Source organism: Tasmannia lanceolata, unplaced genomic scaffold, assembly GCF_043159265.1.
Source record: "Tasmannia lanceolata isolate RefF3 unplaced genomic scaffold, GAP_Taslan_0.1 ptg000003l, whole genome shotgun sequence".
Lineage (NCBI taxonomy): Eukaryota > Viridiplantae > Streptophyta > Magnoliopsida > Canellales > Winteraceae > Tasmannia > Tasmannia lanceolata.
The window spans coordinates 17,303,233-17,322,992 of record NW_027518680.1 but is presented as its reverse complement, the minus strand read 5'-3'; the positions used below and the strand labels follow the sequence as shown (position 1 = coordinate 17,322,992).

General features: G+C 40.2%; 1 protein-coding gene across 1 annotated transcript; it reads right to left on the bottom strand.

Annotated features, from left to right (window-relative positions):
- Positions 1–1,526: 1,526 nt before the first annotated feature.
- Positions 1,527–15,928, bottom strand: LOC143853016 (uncharacterized). The gene is made up of 3 exons (XM_077362716.1): positions 15,298–15,928; positions 6,517–6,932; positions 1,527–2,679 (listed from the first exon to the last, which is right to left on the bottom strand). The coding sequence occupies exons 1-3, from the start codon at positions 15,749–15,751 to the stop codon at positions 1,732–1,734; spliced, it is 1,818 nt and encodes a 605-aa protein (XP_077218831.1). The 5' UTR covers positions 15,752–15,928; the 3' UTR covers positions 1,527–1,731.
- Positions 15,929–19,760: the final 3,832 nt, after the last annotated feature.

Below are 19,760 nucleotides of genomic sequence, written 5' to 3'. Positions count from 1 at the left end.
TCCTTGCTGCCTCAACAAATGTTCTATTTGTTCGTTCTGCGACTCCATTCTATTGTGGGGTATAACTCGCCCTCATCTGTCTTTTTATTCCACTTTCTTTACAGAAATCCTGAAATTCTTCACTTTGATTTCTTTGATAACCACTGAATCGGCCTCCACCTCTTCCTCTGCCGCGGAATCCACCACGTCCACTGCCTCTTCCTCCTCGGAATCCTTTATTTGAATCATTAGATCTATTCTTCGAATCAACTTTTGATTGAAACACTTGTTCTAGTGGATTTTCTGTAGTCCTATTCAATCTCTGCTCATGTGCTTGCAAAGAACCCATTAATTCATTCATAGAATATGTAGATAAATCTTTAGACTCTTCTATGACAGCAACTACATGATCAAATTTATTTGGAAGACTTCTTAACACTTTTTTAACAATTTTTTGATCATCTAATTTTCCCTATAAGTTCTAATTTGATTTACAATAGAACACACTCTAGAGAAAAAAAACTTGAATTGATTCAGAATTTTTCATCATCAAATTCTCAAAATCACGACGAAGAGTTTGTAACTTAACAGAAATTACCTTCGTAGTACCTTGGTATTCTTCTTGAAGCAAATCTCATGCTTCTTTTGATGTAGTTGCAGCCATGATCCTTGGAAATATTGGTTCATCCATGGCTTGTTGGATGAGGAAAAGAGCCCTTGCATCTTTCTTTCTACTCTCCTTCAATTCGTTCTTTTGTGCCGTGGACAATCTTTCCACTTCTGCAAAATTTTCATAACCATTCTCCACCAATTCCCATAATTCATAAGACATAAATAACGTTTTCATCTTAACTGCCCAAAATTGAAAATTTTCACCATTAAATAAAAGAACACTTTCCTGAAAATTTGAAGAATTGATGTTACCTGCCATGATGTGAACTTACCGAACCCTTGCTGGTGTTTTTTTGAATTCGCCCTGGCTTTTCTGCTCTCTACTTGATTGAGAGATCCCAAGACCTTCTGCTCTGATACCACTTTGTAGAATATTGTGAACAAGAATAGAAGAGGGCTAACACAAGAGGAGAATAAAGGGCTGTTACTGGTGAAACTACAGAAGAAAACGTCCCTTTTTATTTTTATTCATCTTGAAAAAACTAAAACATCCGAACTATGCTTTATATAGTTGAGGTCGATTAGTCCATCAACAACTCAACATTGACACACGATTCTAATTTTCACTTTCCTAATAGAACTCTGACTCAAGATAAGAATAAACAATAATGATTGACATAAATCAATAGACTCATAAGTTTGGACTCTCACTACCAACTTGGATAGGCTGTGTGGGCCCCACATGGTGATCCACCGTTTGAATTAAATTTCCAACACCCTTGACAGGTCTTTTGTTTGTGTTCTTTTCTTCCCCCTCGTTTGCTTTTTTGTATTGATCATTTGGATCGTTGGGGTGCCCATGTTTTTAAAAAAAAATCAGAAACTTTAATCTAAGGATTTCATGTGGCCATGCATATATGTTGAAGTGCCGCATATATGTTGAAGTGCAATTATTATTCTTGTATTAGGCCATTCTGAAAGTTCCCATGGTTAAAATGAATCATATTATACAAAACACTGTGAACATCACGAGTTTCAGAAATGGGAGAAAGCATTTATGTGGCACATGAAACCTCCATGAACTCGCATACAGAAGCATTCACACTGATCTGCATCTTGCAAGATCGGCTATAGTTATAACTAATATATATAGTAGCCCGACGTTTCGGAGCTCTCCAGGTCTGAGTTGGTAGATGTTGGACTACCCTTGTTCCTTAGGACATGTAGCTCATCGTCCACATGACTAACGCTACTGGATGGACTCCCCTTTCTCTTCTCCTTCTTCTTCCTCCACTCTATCTTCCTTAACCAATGCCTCGCTAGGAGCAACGATAAAGTCACAAAAACAGTCCCCATACATCCCCCTCCAACTAATAGCAAAATGACTAAAACCCATCTGGTTCCCCTACCAGTTGGCATGATCACCCACATCGCTGCTATGTAAGCCATTGCCATGAAAGACACAGCCACCCACATGACCTTATGTGTCATTACTAACAATTTCACCATTGATTTACGTCGGAAAGGTATGATGCTTACAAGGATGATAACAATGCCAAGTGACAAGAACAATGCCATGTTGTTGCTGACTAGGAACACCTTGAAAGGGGTAGTTCTTCCCATTGTTGATTTTCCAGCCAATGTTCCATCTTGGTAGACACCACCCGGTGGGTTGACGCCGGCAGCAAAGGTGACAGTGGCAATAAGAACAGCGACTATCGTTATCGTGTTTCGGGCATTTCGGAGCCCTTCAAAGTGGATTTCGATTTGCTTTTCTTGGTGATTGTGATGCCGTCGGCGATGCGAATTGTTGTTTGAGGAATTAGGAACCTTCTTTGCTGGCAGTAATGGTCCGTTCAAATTCAATTTGGGGAACCTTGTAGAGGAGGTCTCTATTGTGCTTTGTATTTCAGGTGATCTGGGTGGCAAATTAGAGCTTCCTTTACCACCAACGCCCTCTAGTATGGAAGTAAGCTGGAGCGCACCAGAATTACTAACATCAGTCTCAACGATGTCAAGAGCCGTTGATCCACTGTGATTCAAGGCATTGATTTCAACATTGGTCTTGCTGACAAGGTATCTCACCATCTGTGCTCAAAAAAACCAATTCTTTCATCATGTTGGCAAGTTTCCAAATTTTATATGAGAATAAAACAAGAGATATATTAATAGGAACTGGTTATCCCAACCATAACTTATAGCGTTGACCCTAACTTAGACCTTTGTTCCCACATAGTTCACGTGTGGTCGGGATTATAAATCTTGTGTGCAATCACATGGTGGCCCGCATAGTCCTTGTTAGATGCCGGAGAGAACTTCCATTTATTTATGAAACCAATATTTTTGCAACTCTATATGGAACTTTAAACATTTCTCTATATCAAGGGGTTATAATCATCCTTATCTGTTGGCGGGATTGTGTCCTTTCTCACAACTCGAGTGGATTATTCCTAGTTTGACTAGGGGTTGTACCCTCCTGTAGGTTTGGATTTTATTAGAAAATAAAGATAGAAAGTTCTGATGTGAGAGGCTTATACTTAGGTTTAGACGTAGTCTATATATGGTATGAAATACCTTATGGTACCGGTTGTGGGAGAAGAGAATTTCTCTTTGTTTCTTTTGGTTTTCTATTGTGAAGAGATGTGTTGGGTGTTGGTTGAGAGAGAAGAGAAATTGTTACAGATTGTGGGTTTGGGGTTAATCCTATTATAATCTTGCATTATTTATTTTGCACAATGAAAGATTAGTTCTCTGAGTCCAAAAAAGGATCTCTCCACATGGCCATATAAACTTTATTGTTTTTTTATTAGTTTTCACTTGATCAGATCGGGTTTTACTTTTTAGATTTTTTACAAAGTGGTATCATAATTGTTGGTTCAAACTAATCGAAGAACAATAATGAAAGGTAAAAGCTTGTTCAAGAAATTCTCATTGGGCATAGTGTTCTGCGACGATGTATTTATCATCTATATTTCTCCGTGATTTTGAAAAGTTGTTGAATCAATTGTTTAGATTTATCAACGTGTTGAAAGAGAATTATTTGCTCGTCTTTCTCAGGTTTCCTTGCTTTGTGGGTGACCGAATTTACGACATATTGTTTAGAAGTGTGGGGTGATTTGGAATGGAGACAAAGGGCTAAACCTTGAAATTATTGAAAATTTTGATGAAAAGTGTAGGTTCACTCTTTATTGTAGGGAGAGGTAGAATGCCGGGCTGGATGAGTCGAGGGTTTTCAGCACTATTTGATTATGGCTACAAGATAACATTATGTTCAACGTTATAGGGAAAGAAACAGTGCCAAAATTATGGGATAAGTTGGACAAACTTTATATGTTGAAAAGCTTGTCAGAATGAGGGAGAAATCTTATGAAAAGAATGAATAGGTTCAATGAGATTGTGGAAACTCTACAAGGCTGATGAAAAGATTAATGAAGAAGGCGCACATTGATCTTTTTCTTCCTTTCCATATTTAAACCCACCTCCCCTCAACCGCCGGAAAAAGTAAGCCGAACAACTCTTCCTTCCGACTAAAAAAAACTGTTGCCGCATCAACATGGAAGAATCAAAGCCAGTCTTGATATTGTTTGAAGCGGATCTTCGAAAAGAGAAGAAGCAGGGTTGTTGTTTAACTTTCAAAAAAAAGAAAAAAAGAAGCAGGGTTGTCAAACAAAGTGGGAGAACTGAGAAGTGAACCTATTCAAATGGAGCTGTAGTCAGTCATTTGGCTGTGGTAGAGGTGGTTAGCATGTGGGCACAGGTTCCACTTAGGAGATACCCTACTCTTTCATAAAGGGCTGTATTGCTTCTTACTTTGCTTCATGATTCGTACAATAATATGGTGAATACGCTACTATAAGGGAAGGCAATAAGGAAGTTTGAAGATGTCACGACAACACTATTGTCAAATGAAATTATGAGATGGCCTAATCAAGATGATTGTCAGGACCATATATTGATTGTTCATTAGGAGAAAAAGGCAGGATCCAAGGTCGACGAAAAGGCGTGTGTGTTATCATTGCAATAGTTACAGTTACATCAAGCAGGATTTTCCAAAGTGAACTAACAAGTTGGACGCTGGTGCTCGAAATACAGTGGTGGTGATACGAATGACCAAAGTGAAATGGTTGGAGATGTTCACATTTTCCACAGGTAATCACAATTTTACTTGTCATGAGGGAATTCTAAATTCAAGATGAGCTATTTATATTCTTGGAGGGAATATTTTGATTCATTCCATGAGAGGAGTTGTGTCCTTTTAGGTGTTAGGTTCACTTGTGATGTCATGAGAATTCAGGTATTGAATAATAAGATATTTGATGGAGTAGTCCGCGCTTTGGGTGGTGTAGCATACGTGCCAAAGATATTGAATAATTTAGTGTCTCTAGGCTATATGGACTCAAAGGGATGCATAAATTTAGCAGCAGGTGGAGACATGACAATCACATGCATTTGCATAGTTCTGGTTAATAGTGAGAAGTATGAAGGAGTGTATCCTCTAGTGGGGAACACAGTGAATTGTGATATTTCTTGTACTTAGAAATGGAATGACATTAGCCATGTTGATTGAGTCGGGTAGAGTTAGAACCGAGATGATTCGATTGTGTATAGCTAGCGATTCATAAGGACAATAGTTTGCAATAATAGTTGACCGGTGGTGGCGCCAAGATATTTTCAGGTGGTTAAGAAACGAGCCGAGTTGGAGATTGTTCGGATTGCCACTTGTCTCCCAAAACCTGAGTGGAACCATCCCAGTTTGACTAGGAGTGGGACTTTCTTGTAGGTTTTCTTTTCTATTAAGAAGGAAAGAGAGGAGTATAGGACTTGGGGTTTCTCTTGAAGTTTCAATAGTTGGAGAGAGAGAGAGAGATTTATAGACTTAGGTTTAGAAAACCACCCGCAGAATGAGGTATGAAATACCTTACTTGACGGGTGAGTGTCTTTTGTGAAAAGAGAGAGGTTTTTTCTCTTGATTTTCTATTGTTGTGAGGAGAATGGATTTTTTTCCTTATATTTCTTTAGATAAGAAAAGTGCAAGGTCCTGGTTGAGAGAGAAGTGAAAGTGTTACGGTTTTGGGGCTTTAGGTTAAATATGTTGTAATCCTGTATTATTTCTTTCTCATAGTGAAAGATCAGTTCTTGTCTAATGGACATAGACATTGTTGCCGAACCATGTATAACCATGTATACCTTGTGTTTGAGTTTGTGTTTAGATTTTGATTATCTTTGTGACAGTATAAAAGATTAAATAACGCCTTCTCCAAAAGCTTTAATTAGTAACTGAGAGATGCAGTTTTCATATTGATTATCTTTGTCGAACCATGTATACCTCGAGATGCAGATTTCATATTGATAGTTTCCTTGAAAGGCTGGGATGTGTGGTTAGTTGTAGTTTACACAAGGATTGAAATGTCGGTTTCGATGTCGGTTTTGGCCACAACTGAAACTAATTTATTTTTTTTTAAATTTTGGCCGAAATTTCGCCGAAATCTTGACCGACACCGATTCTATGTTCTCTTGGTGTCGGTTCCGACCGAAATCCGAAATTTAAATCTGTTAAAGTATGAAAGAATAAATAACTCCTTCTCCAACAGCTTAAGCTTTTGGACTAAGTGGTAGTTTAACATGGTATCAGAGCTCCAGGTCCTGGGTTCAAGTCTCACAACTCGCTGTTATTAAAAAAAGTCCACATGCAATGGCCAAACCCAAAAGAGGGGCCACATGTTCCACGTGTATGCCAAACCAAAGAAAGAGGGGCCACACGTGAGGGGGAGTGTTAAAGTATAAAAGAATAAGTAACGCCTTCTCCAACAACTTAAGCTTTTGGAGTAACTCGTAGTTTAACAAAAACTATGTTAGTACAGTTAAAACTCTCACTCCATGCTTATGTGAACTAAAGCTGGTCCTTAATTTGCAAGAGGTTCTTACCGTAGAGAGTTTTGCAGCAGTTGCGAGGTGTAACACGGTGTTCCCATTGTTGTCAGGTGAGTTTACTAGTTCTGTAATGTCAAGCTTTTCCACCAAATACCGAACAGCCTCATACTGGTTGTTCCTCACGCTTAGATGTAGAACCGTTTCTCCCCCTTTTGTTAACATCCAAGCGGGTTCGAGACTTATCGAGAGGATCTCATCGAGGATGGAAACTCGCCCTTTGGTTGCTGCTAAATGGAAAGGTGTCCTTCCCTCATTATCTCTTAGGAAGCAGAGGTCTGAATCGACTCTTAGAAACTCTCTTGTTATCTCCAAGTGCCCTTTGCTTGAAGCTAAATGCAATGGAGAAAATCCTTGCCCATCTCTTTTCCGTGAGAAATCTGGACGACCATTTAGTATTTCTCGAACAATATCTGTAACATTTTTTTTTAATGTAATATCTGTAACAAATTTAATAATTATACTATAAAGAGAAGCATGCTTAGCTGTTTAGGCTAAGTGAAGTTTCTCATTTCTTTTTCATTCTGTTAATAATTTACAGGTGAATGTAAGCATGGCATGACTAGAAAAATCTAACTTTCAAAACAAAAGTGAGGGTAGCTTACATCCAACTCTGGCGTGAGTTAATTTTTCTGGGCTGTTTTACTTGGAAAGATCACAAAGTGAGGGTAGCTTATTCTGTTTTTGAAATTTGGTATGCATCTTATGTTCCTTATTCTGGTGTAATAGTGTTTATATTAGGGAAGATCTGAGTCAAATGTCTAACTCTTGGTGTTTCATTAGGCTTCAGAACAGATTCTAGATGAGGTGACCTAATTTTTTTTTTTGTAGGGTAGTAGATGAGGGTGAATTTGTGTTTCTTTTGCACCAGTGTCTCTGCTTTAGTTCTGTCCTTTTGATGAACATATAGCTGCAAGAATTTTGGCAATGTGTTGGTTAAAAGAGCCCCACAACACTACATGGAATATAGGTTTTGGCAATGGATTTCAATATCTGTCTCTAAAAAATTAATATTTGCGTTAGGTTTCAAAAGTCTGTCGTTAATTTTCCATTAATAGAGAACTAATGTCCATTGCTAAAAAAATATTTTTTTCCCGACGGATTTATACTTGGTTTTGCTTGGAGTGCAAGTAGTAATCCTAGCACTAAATGGAGATTATGGTAAATCAATTCCAAGGCCCATTTATAATCAAATGTGATTAGATGGATGACTAGAGGTGAGAGGTTTCCTTGGAGACACCCAACTTATTACGGGGATTTTAGACAATGTTCTACTGTTGGCAGTTGAAGTATCATTTCAGCATATTCTTTGGGAGGCTAATTTTGAGGCTGATTATTTTGCAAATGAAGGGTTGGAGAGCGAAGAACTTGTCATGGGAGATTAAGAACTTGTCATGGGAGATTATGTTGGCATTTGAAATAGAATTACATTTCGTTACTGAAATTTGGTTCCAAATGGTTTTCATATTTTTTCCAAGTGCTACAAAGATTGCTAGCGCTTGTTGTTTATTTATGTGGAAAGCCTTTTACTTGAAGAAGTACAATGGTTTGCATTTGGTTTCAATTAGTTTTGTTGGGAAAGGTGCCTTATTTCCCACCGCTCAATGGGAGGCAAAAATAGAAAGAGGGTTTCATGGGTTTTTAGGAAATCCAGATATAAGTCTCAAAACCCTTCTGTGAATAGCGTGCGGCATGAGACTTGGTGCTTGGGGTGTGTTGGCTGCGCAGAGAGAGAGAGGGCTTCTTGGGTTTCTCTTGGGGTTTCTTCTTGGGTTTTCTCTTGGAAATTCTCGTGGGTTTTTTCTCATGGGTTTCTCTTGTGTACGGTCTCGAGTGAGAGAAGCAAAGAAAGGTTTGCAGTTTGTGGGTTTTGGGTTTAATTCATTATAATTCTTGTATATTGTTTTCTCATAGTTGAAGATCGTGTTTCTCACCCGAGGATTTAGGCTTGGCTGAATCATGTAAATCTCGGTGCTCGTCTTTTGGCTTATGTTTATTTTACTTTTCCGTTAATTTGTGCACGATTGGATCAGCTTTGCCCTGCGGATTTCTCAACAGGTGGTATCAGAGCTGTGGTTGGAGTGATCGTCGAGTCCGGGTGGAGTGATTGTGGCTGTTGTAGTTGGATCACGGCTAGAGGGATCTTTGGGAGTAAAAAGATCGTCCAAGAAAGATTCTCATTCGAGGTGGAGCGCCACACCGAGAAGTGCGGAGCGATCTGAGATGGCGGTAAAATCGAATTCTACCCAATTCAACATCGACAAGTTTGACGGAAAGGGCAGTTTCACCCTGTGGCAGATGAGGGTGAAGGACATCCTAGTTCAATGGGGATTGGCTAAGGCATTGAAGGGAAATGAAGGGAAGACGGAGAAGATGACGGATGCTGAGTGGGAAGACATTGAGTCGAAGGCAGTCATCACGATTCTGCTGTGTGGCAGATAACGTTATGTTTAACGTTGTGGAAGAAGATGAAGCACCTAAATTATGAGAGAAGTTGGAAAAGCTTTACATGTTAAAAAGCTTGGCCAACTAATTGTATCTGAAGCGACGATTGTACTAGTTGAAGATGCAGGAAAGCGGGAATCTTCTTGAACACATTGCGTTGTTCAACGGGCTTGTGGATCAACTCCACAGGATTGATAAAATGTTGAAGGAAGAAGACAATGCCCTTTTACTTCTTACTTTGCTTCCTGATTCGTATGACAAATTAGTGACGCTTTATTGTATGGTAAGGATACAGTAAAGTTAGAGGAAGTCATGGCGTCACTCCCATCGAATGAGATGGGGAAGAAACATGTTCTTGATGGGAGCTAAGAGCATGGGTTGGTTGTCCATGGTAGTAATTAAAGAGGAAGGTTGTCTGACAGGGGATCAGAAAAAGTCATGTAAAGATCTAGGGCCAACGGAAAGGGCATGCAATGTGACTGTTGTAAAAAATATGAGCACATCAAGTGGGATTGTCCGAAGCGAGCCAACCAGGCGAACAATGGTGCTACAAATACAGTGGTGGCCGGAATGGATGAGCAAAGCAAAGAGGTTGGAGATGTTGTCACAGTCTCCACAGTTAATCACACTTCTCATGATGAGATGATTTTAGATTCAGGGTGCTCTGTTTTTGTATGCTCCAGGAGGGAATATTTTGATACGTTTCAAGAGACCAGGGCGAGTGTAGTTTCCTTGGGTGACGGGTCTACTTGTGACATCATGAAAGTTGGAATGGTGAAGATCAAGATGTTCAATGGAGTAGTTCATACTTTGGGTGGTGTGCCCAATGTCCCAAAGACACGGAAGAATCTAGTATCGCTTGGCCGGTTGGACTCCAAGGGTTGCAGGTATTTAGCTACAGGTGGAGCCCTGAAAATCACATGCAGCGGTATGGTTCTGATGAAATGAGAGAAGTGTGATGGATTATATCGTATAGTCGGTGACATGGTGACTAGTGCTCCTAAGATCCCAATGGCTAGCTGGAAACAGAGTGAAAGTGAGTCACGCGTAGGGTCTCTTTCGCAGTTGGTGAAGAGACAGGTTTTCAGGTTGTAGACGATGGTGAGAAGGTGACAGTACCTGCGTTGGGGATGATGGATCAAGTTCCCTCTCCATGGTTAATTGTGTGAGTCAATGGGTTGGCAGCTACACTTGCACTAGCTGTGTTGATCGAATCAAGAGGAGTCAGAACCAAGATGATTCGAGGGTGTGTGGCTGGTACTTTGGAAGGTCAATGGTGGTTTCCGGCCACAGTGGACCAGTGGCAACATCAACATCAAGGTGGAGATTGTTTGGTAAGTTGCCTTATTTCCCACAGCTTGATGGGAGGCAAAAAATAGAAAGAGGGTTTCTTGGGTTTTTAGGAAATCCGGATATGTCTCAAAACCCTTCCGTGAATACAGTGCGAAAAGAGACTTGGGGTTTCTTCTTTGGGTGTCTTCTTGGGTTCCTCTTGGGGTTTCTTCTTCTCGAGGTCGAGGTCGAGGGAGAGGGAGAGAGAGAGAGAGAGAGAGAGAGAGAGAGAGAGAGAGAGAGAGAGAGAGAGAGAGAGAGAGGGTTCTTCTTTGGGTCTCTTCTTGGGTTCCTCTTAGGGTTTCTTCTTGGGTCTTCTCTTGGAAATTCTCTTGTGAGTTTTTTCTCTTGGTTTCTCTTGTGTCAGTCTTGGGTGAGAGAAGTAAGGGAAGGGTTGAGGTTTGTGGCTTTTGGGTTTAATCCATTGTAATCCTTATATATTGTTTTCTCATATTGGAAGATCATGTTTCTCGCCCGTGGATGTAGGCTTGGCCGAACCACGTAAATTTCAGTGTTCATCTTGTGACTTGTGTTTATTTTACTTTTGCGTTAATTTGTGCATGATCGGATTGGATTGCCCGGTGGATTTTCTCATCAACTTTGCATATTGTTTAGAAATGCTTGAAAGATTCCTACCCAAAAATTACCCTAGAGTCTGTTCATCTATGTTAAGAACAAAAATCACTTCACATGTAATGCAAATTTTTGTTCGGATTGGTGGGCCAAAACGTGGTCAAAGCAGATCCTAGTTTCGATCGAGTACTCAGTTGACTTCGTCATAATTGGAGAATCATAGGAGATTACTAGACTTTCTAGAGCAAAAAACCGTATAGAACTCAGCCAAGGTAAAAGGGAGTCGACTCGGGCTAGTCAACCCGCTTTGCGAGAGAGTTCTGAAACTAGGGCTGCAACAGGGTCGGGTTGGGCCGGGTTTTTTAAAACCCTAGCCCAACCCTGGATCCTATTATCTTGGCCATGGCCAGCCCTGACCCTAGTCAAGGCCAAAGAAACCTCAACCCAATGCCCCCCCTGCAGGGCTCAGCGCAACCCTGGCCCTAATTGAGCTGGGCTGGCCCTGATTGCCCCTAGTGCAAATACCTATTAAGAGTGCCAAAAATAAAACAACCACATATCATATAGAACAAAATGATCAATAAACAGAGAAAGGGAACAAAATCAAACAATATGAATTCAACAACAACAGAGACAATAATAATAATCTAAACAAACCTCAATCCAAGATAATAGAAAACATTAACAAAGAAACATGCACAGATGGTTCTATTGTTTAATAGAAAACTTAGGGTTCAATTCTTTAATAAAAAATTTAGGGTTGGGCCGGGTCGGGCTGACCCGAGGTATCAACCCTAAACCCAACCCGACACTGAGTCAAGGCCTAAAAAAATGAACCCTGACCCGCCCTCAGTTTTTAAAAAACCAGCCCAGACCCTGTTCGGGCTTAGGGCGGGTTAGGGCTTCACATGGCCAAACTTGCACCCCTATCTGAAACTATGTTTGTGCTATCTATTAATCAGTTGTCAAAGGCTATTGACATTCCCAAAAAGCTCTCACTAGCCAATTAAAAAAGAAAAGACATGCTGACTTACAAATAGTGAGTCAATACAGCTCCCTTTTCCCAAAATTAACAGTAATAAGAAAGAGTTGAAAAAGAAATATTTTACAGCAAAAGGAAAAAATTTAATTAATAAATAAGAGGGAAAATGACGGGAATAATGGGCTTTTTTCCTCAAATATCGTGCATGAGAGGGGGGTTCTAAATGACCAAAATGAGGGGGTTGGTACGGACATTTGCAACCAAGGACAGAAATGCCCCTTAAAGTCATTTCAACCACTGTTTCCTTTTGCTTTACACTTTACAAAGAAAGGTGATATATCTGCCCCCTTCTTTACTTGCGACAGCCCCCTCTAGTGTATTTATGAATTCACTTTTACACTATAGGGGGTTGTCCCAAGTGAGAATAGGGGGTGGTATATCACTTCACTTTTACTTTACGTTTTACACAAGGAAGTGATATATTCGCCTCCTCTAGTGTATTTATGAATTCTCTTATACATTATAGGGTGTTGTCCCAAGTAAAAATAGGGGGTGAATATATCGTCTCTCTCTCTCTCTCTCTCTCTCTCTCTCTCATCTCTCTCTATGCTCTCTCTCATCTCTCTCTTTCTCTCGTCTCTCTCATCTCTCTCTTTCTCGCATCTCTTTCGTCTCTCTCTATCCTCTCTCTAATCTCTCTCTTAGACACTATGAACGACCATTAGACCCTCTAACCATTATGAACCACTAATTTCACCCTCTGAACCATTATGAACCACTAATTACATTCTCTGAACCACCACGAACCACTATTAGACTCTCTGAACCACTATTTAGACACATCTTAGCCACTATTAGACCCTCTGAACCACTCTCTATATGCTATGAACCACTATTAGACCCTCTGCTTAACCACTATGAACCACTAATTATACCATCTGAACCACTATTTTGACACGATGAACCACTATTAGACACTAGAACCACCACGAACCACTATTAGACCATCTGAACCACTATTTAGACACCTCTTAGCCACTATTAGACCCTCTGAACCACTCTCTATACCCTATGAACCACTATTAGACCCTCTGCTGAACCACTATGAACCACTAATGAAACCATCTAAACCACTATTTAGACACGATAAACCACTATTAGACACTATGAACTACAATTTGAAATGGAATGAGGTCGACTGTGCGGTCGACCTCTTATTAAAACTGATTTAACAGGTCGACCTAAAGGTCGATCATTGAATGTGGCTCATAGAATGTGGTTCATAGCGTCTAATAGTGGTTCATAGGGTCTAATAGTTGTTCAGAATGTATAAATAGTGGTTCAAAAGGTCTAATAGTAGTTCAAAGGTTCTAAATAGGTCTAATAGTTATTCAAAGGGTCTAATAGTGGTTCAAATGGTGCAAGTAGTGGTTCAAACATTCTAAATAGGTGTAACAGTGGTTCATAGGGTCTAAATAGTGGTTCATACATCCTAAATAGGTCTAATAGTGGTTCAGTGGGTGTAAGTAGTGGTTCAAACATTCTAAATAAGTCTAATAATGGTTCATAGGGTCTAACAAGTGGTTCATACATCCTAAATAGGTCTAATAGTGGCTTAGAGGGCCTAAGTAGAGGTTCATATTGTATAACTAGTCGTTTAAACATTCTAAATTGTGGTTAAATGTCGTAAGAGTTCTAATTAGTGGTTCAGAGGGTCTAAGTAGTGTTTCATATTGTATAATTAGTGGTTCAAACATCCTAAATCGTGGTTAACTATCTAAAGAGTTCAAATTAGTGGTTCAGAGGGACTAATAGTCGTTCGAACATCCCAAATAGTAGTTAAGGCTGCCTAAATATTTCTAATTAGTGGTTCAGAGGGCCTAATAGTGGTTCGAGTTATAAAACTACTATTTGCCCATTGTTTTTACTAAGGACATACCCCATAGTCTAAAAGAGAATTCATAAATACACTAGAGGGGGCTATTCCAAGTAAAAAAGGGGGCAAATATATCACTTTCCACCGTAAAGAAGTAAATGATATATTCACCCTACTTGGAACAACACCCTATGGTGTAAAGGATAATTCATAAATACACTAGAGGGGTTTTCTTACGTAAAAAAGGGGGCGAATATATCACTTCCCAGTGCAAAACATAAAGTTCAAACGAAATGATATATTCGCCCCCTATTTTTACTTAGGACAGCCCCTAAAGTGTAAAAGAGAATTCATAAATACACTATAGGGATTCTCCCAAGCAAAAAAGGGGGTGAATATGTCATTTCCTATTGTAAAACGTAAAGAAAAAGTGAAAATGATATATTCGCCCCCTATTTTTAATTGGGACAGCCACATAGTGTAAAAGAGAATTCATAAATACACTAGAGGGGGCTGTCCCAAGTAAAAAAGGGGGCAAATATATCACTTCCCAATGTAAAATGCAAAAGTGAAATGATTGTTGAAGATGACTTTAATAAGCCATAAGGGCATTTATGTTTTCTTTGGCAAAAGTCGTTAATTTTCTCCTTTGGTCATTTCCAAAATACCCCTCATGCACGCTTATTGCACGCTATTTGAGGAAAAGAGCCCATTATTCCAGTCATTTTACCTAAATAAAATTCTTCTTGGAATTTAGCAAAATTTGATAATAGTAATTATTAGATAATTTATTTTAGGGAAATGATGTGAGCACAACCATGTTTTAATAATTGCAATAGCTCTTCTTTTTTAATTGGCTTGTCGCCTTTGACAGCTGAGCTTGCGCACTTGAAAAAGCTCAGTTTGTGCAATTTTTAAAACAAGGTTTGATTTCATTTCCCTTGTTATATATAGAATTTTGCGAGCATAACAACCTTGAAATTTTTTGTCCATCGAACACTTCTATGAACGATTACTATGCCATCGTTTGTGTCTGATTTCTGCTCCATGAATTCAATCAAAATTCCTTTCACTAGGTGTGGGGAAAATTTATTGTATCATTGACTTGCCGGACTCAACTCTTATTTTACTTGACTGAGCTCTCATCCAAGTTAACACTGTTTTGTTGGATGAGTACTCTAAGGGTAAAAGGGAGTCGACTTGGGTGAGTTGGTAATTGACTTGGGGAGCTTTTAAACAACGACCTTAACCCTAAAAACTCCACAAGTTACCGCCAGCAAGGTTGTAGTTAAGGGTGAAACTGTCCTGTCTTGTCGGGTCGGGTTGGGTTGAGGCCAACCTGACCTGACCTAAGGAACCCATTTTTCCAACCCTAACCCAACCCGACCTGATTTCCATCTGACCCAACTTAAGGAACCCTTTTTTCCGACCGACAAGACCCGAGTTTTTAAGCTTAAAAACGTTAAAAATGCATAAAAAATTCCGGGTTTCAGTCGGGTCGGGTTACCAAACTCTCAACCTGAACCCGACCCGAACTCAACCCAAGTTGCACCCCTAGTTGTAATGTTACCTGTATATCCTCCAGCTGCAGCCGCATGAAGAGAAGATGGTGCTCCATCCTCTTCGGACATAAGAAGCAATGAGGACTTGCTCAAAAGATACTTCACCACTTCCAAGTGCCCAAGAGCTGATGCGGCAAAGAGGGCGCTTTCGTTCTTGTGGTTGAGTTTATAGGCGACCCATGGATCATTCTCCAACAGTAGCATCACCACTTGGACATGCCCCTCGCGAGATGCCTCATGCAGTGGTGTCTCCATCTTCTCATTCTCTGATGAAACCATACCGGGCGTTAATCTAATGATCTCCGATGCCAATTCGATATGTCCACACCTCGCCGCAAGGTGCAGCACTGTGTTTAATGATCTGTGAGTCAGTTGTTCGATCACAGCTGAGTTTTCTTGAACTAGACTGAGAAAGGTGAGTATATCACCCCTCAAAGTTGCCTCGTATAGCCTCCGATCCATTTCTGAGCTCCGAGGTCGAAATTTTAGTGAAGAGATGATTACAAAAGATTGAGGTTGCAGACACGGTGCTTAAAAAGAAGAAAAGTTGTACAGTGTTGACTTTGAGCCATAGTCACATATTTGTCTTGGGTATTTCTTGGAAAGGGTGCATCTCGAGATATTTTAATATGTTTTGTTAATTTTGGTATTAAATTGGAAAAGGCCAAAAATAAAATATATAAATATTTAAAATTTAAGAACAAAATTAAGACAACAGATAATATTGTGAATCAGTCATGTGTAAGAAGCATGTTGATGATTCTTCAAAATCTTGGGGAAATTTTGGGATAATGTGGTTTTAGTAAGAAATAAATTATATGATGAAGGGCCATATAAACACATACTCATCATCCCATCCTTACCACCTGTATGCGTTTATAAGACCCTTCATCGTATAATTTCTAAACGAGAAATTATATGATGAAGGGCCTTATAAACACGTACTCATCATTCTATCCTTGATATTTGATCCAACAACAGCTCACCTTTTTATGGAGCTGCTGTTGGGTTAAATATCAAGCGTGGTACTTCTATCGTACCACATTACGTGTTTATACGGCCCTCTGTCATGTAATTTCTTGTTTCATAAAATGAGGGAGATATTTGTGACCATGCTTTTAGCCGCCGAGAGAAGGTGAAAGTTATCAGTACTGTAGAAATGAAGAAAAAATGAGCTGTGAGTAGCTGCTGCGAAGTTTCTTTTGCATACGTGTGAAGGGGAAGGAATAATAGTGATCTGGCATGTCTGTTTAGACCCTAAAAGTCAACTGGATTAACAGTCTTCTAGAAGGGACCACACGAGAGAAGTAGGCCAACAAAAGATTAGGATATTGGTGGCTGAGGAAATGCTTCAGTAGGGCGTCACATCATTCTAATATAATGAGGCACACCTAATAGGGGGTGACCTCATTCTTATAACATAGTAAGCCCAACCTTTGATTAATCACGAGCGTTCATGAGTAGGACCTATATTGGATCCCGGATATTAAGATTGTCTAAATGGATTAATTTTTGGGACATTGGAGATCCAACATAGATTCTGCGGTCCAAAAAAGTGGATCATAATACTTCTGCAACAGTGTGCATGCCTGAGTATATTATAACTACAACCCTTTTGTCTAGCAGAAATGCCTCCATTCAGTGGCTTTATGACCAAATGGGGGAGGTTATTTAAGGACTGCTAGCTTTTTCGTTATCCTCATTTTTTAAGGCAAAAAATTATTGTCTACAAGTGGTGAAAGAGTAGGGTGGGTAGATTTGAGAGGGGACGATTGAGATGAGGGTGAGAAGTGGCTAAAAAACATGAAAATGTCTTTTTTTTGTTTCCTGATTTTTAGTGACTTCTCATCACTTGGAGACACTAGTTTCCTGATATTTAGCCACTTCTCACCACTTGGGGACACTAGTTTCCTGCTTTTTGTTTCTAGATTTTTAGCCACGTACTTGATGTGTTGCCATGCCCCAATCTTATACACGGCCTAAGATGGGACAACGTTGTATACCTGCAAAGAGAACTCTACAAGTATACAAGGCTACCAAAACGATATTAGAACCATCTATGCCAAACAAATTCTAAAGAGATAATAAGGTCGTACATAAATCAATAAATCAAAACCTCTCACTCCTACTGCCCAAAATTAACATTTGAATGTAGTCTTATACAATGGTTTACATCATACTCACTATCTGAAGGTTCAAATAAAACTATCAAAGACTCCAAAAGCTATGCCTCCGCTTCCTCGTTCTCACTCCTACTGCCCAAAATTAACATTTGAATGTAGTCTTATACAATGGTTTACATCATACTCACTATCTGAAGGTTCAAATAAAACTATCAAAGACTCCAAAAGCTATGCCTCCTCTTCCTCGTTCACACCACGAGGATCAAAATCTAAGAAACTGTTAAAAACCACAGTCAGCCGAAGCCCGGTACATAATAGCATGTTACTTTAGTTTGGGGGTCTAAGCATGTCAAGAACAAAAGGTTAAACAAAGGGGCCAATATAGGGTACCAGATTTCAGATATGGTTTACTTCATAAAGCCACGGGATATGCATCACAAAATATGGTTAAGCACATGAGCAATGTGATCCAATCAAAATCAGAACATGGACACCAATCCAAAGAGAAATTGGATGATTCCAGGATTGGTTCTAAATCGTTAGATCTGCCATCTTCCATCAAGAAGATCTCAACCGTTGATCATTATACTGGAGTAGGTCAGCTTAATAAGACCGTTATGTCCCTGCCCATTGTGGGCCCCGGCCAAATTTGAATTCAGATTTCAAATTTCTAAGTGATGAGGTTGGATGTCAACAGCCTAGGGTGGCGCTCACAGTGAAGGATACATGTGGCTCTGGTCATGAGCCTAATTTTTCGGAAAAACTGATAAGGACCGTAAGGAGTCAGACCATTGTACTCAGGACTCAGGCAGGATGAAAAAAAAAAATTAAAATGAACCAAAATAGCATGGAGTGCGTGCTTGTAAGCCCTTAGCCTATGGTACCACACCACCTGGTTCCATAAAAAACAGAGTATCTGGCGGACCTTGGTGTTGAGAAAATCTGCCGGGCAATCCGATCCGATCGTGCACAAATATAACGGAAAAATAAAATAAACAAGCAAATCAAGCCACAAGATGAACACCAAGATTTTACGTGGTTCGGCAAAGCCTACTCCACGGGCAAGAAACACGATCTTCCACTATGAGAAAAAATAATATACAAGGATTACAATGTATTAATCACAAACCCACAAACCCGCAACCCTTTCCTTGCTTCTCAAATCTAAGATCGTACCCAAAAAAAAACCCAGAAAGAAAACCCTGTATTCTTCTTCTTCTCCCTTTGTCTCTCTCTCTTCACTTCTCCTTTTCTTTTTCTCTCTTTCCCTCTCTTGATTTTTCCACACTCCAAAGAAGAAAGCCACTTCCTCTTTTTAGTTGTTTCCAAGAAATCCAAATAAGAGGGTTTCTATCTTTGTCTCTTGCCTTCCCACCCAAGCCACCTACGGTGGGTGGGAAATAAGACAACTTTCCAACAATCTCCACCTTGGCTTATTTTCCAGCCACCTGAAGATTTTCCGTTGATGTCTCCACCGGTTCACTATTACCGCAAACCATCATTGGCCTTCTAAAGTACCAGCTACACACCCTCGAATCATCTTGGTTCTGACTCCTCCCGATTCGATCAACACGACCAATGCACATGTGTAGTTGCCAACCCGTTGACTCACCTAGTCAACCTTGGAGAGGGATCTCGATCCATCCTCCCCAACGCAGGTACTGTCATCCTCTCACCATCGTCTGCAACCTGGAAACCTGTCTCTGCATCAACTGCGAAAGAGACCCTATGCGTGCGCACGTCATTACCCTGTTTCCATCTAGCCATTGAGATCTTAGGAACACTAGTCACCGTGTCCCCAATCAGACGATATAATCCACCACACTTCTCTCCTTTCATCAGAACCATACAGCCGCGTGTGATTTTCATGGCTTCACCTGCAGCTGAAAACCTACAACCCTTGGAGTCCAACCGGCCAAGCGATACTAGATTATTCCGTAGCTTTGGGACATACGCCACACCACCCAAAGTACGAACCACTCCATCGAACATCTTGATCTTCACCGTCCCAACTCCCGTGACGTCACAAGTGGACCCGTCACCCAAGGACACTACACCTGCCCTTATCTCCTGGAGTGTGTCAAAATATTCCCTCCTAGAACATACATGAACAGAGCAACCTGAATCTAGAATCCACTCATCATGAGAACTGTGATTACCTGAGGAGACTGTGAGAACGTCTCCAAACACTTCACTCTGTTCTCCCGCCACCACAGCATTCGTAGTACCATTGTCCACCCGGTCAGCTCGCTTTGGACAATCCCGCTTAATGTGGCCATATTCCTTGCAATGGTAATATTGCACGCCCTTTCCGCCGACCCTGGATCTTGACCTGCCTTTTCCTGATC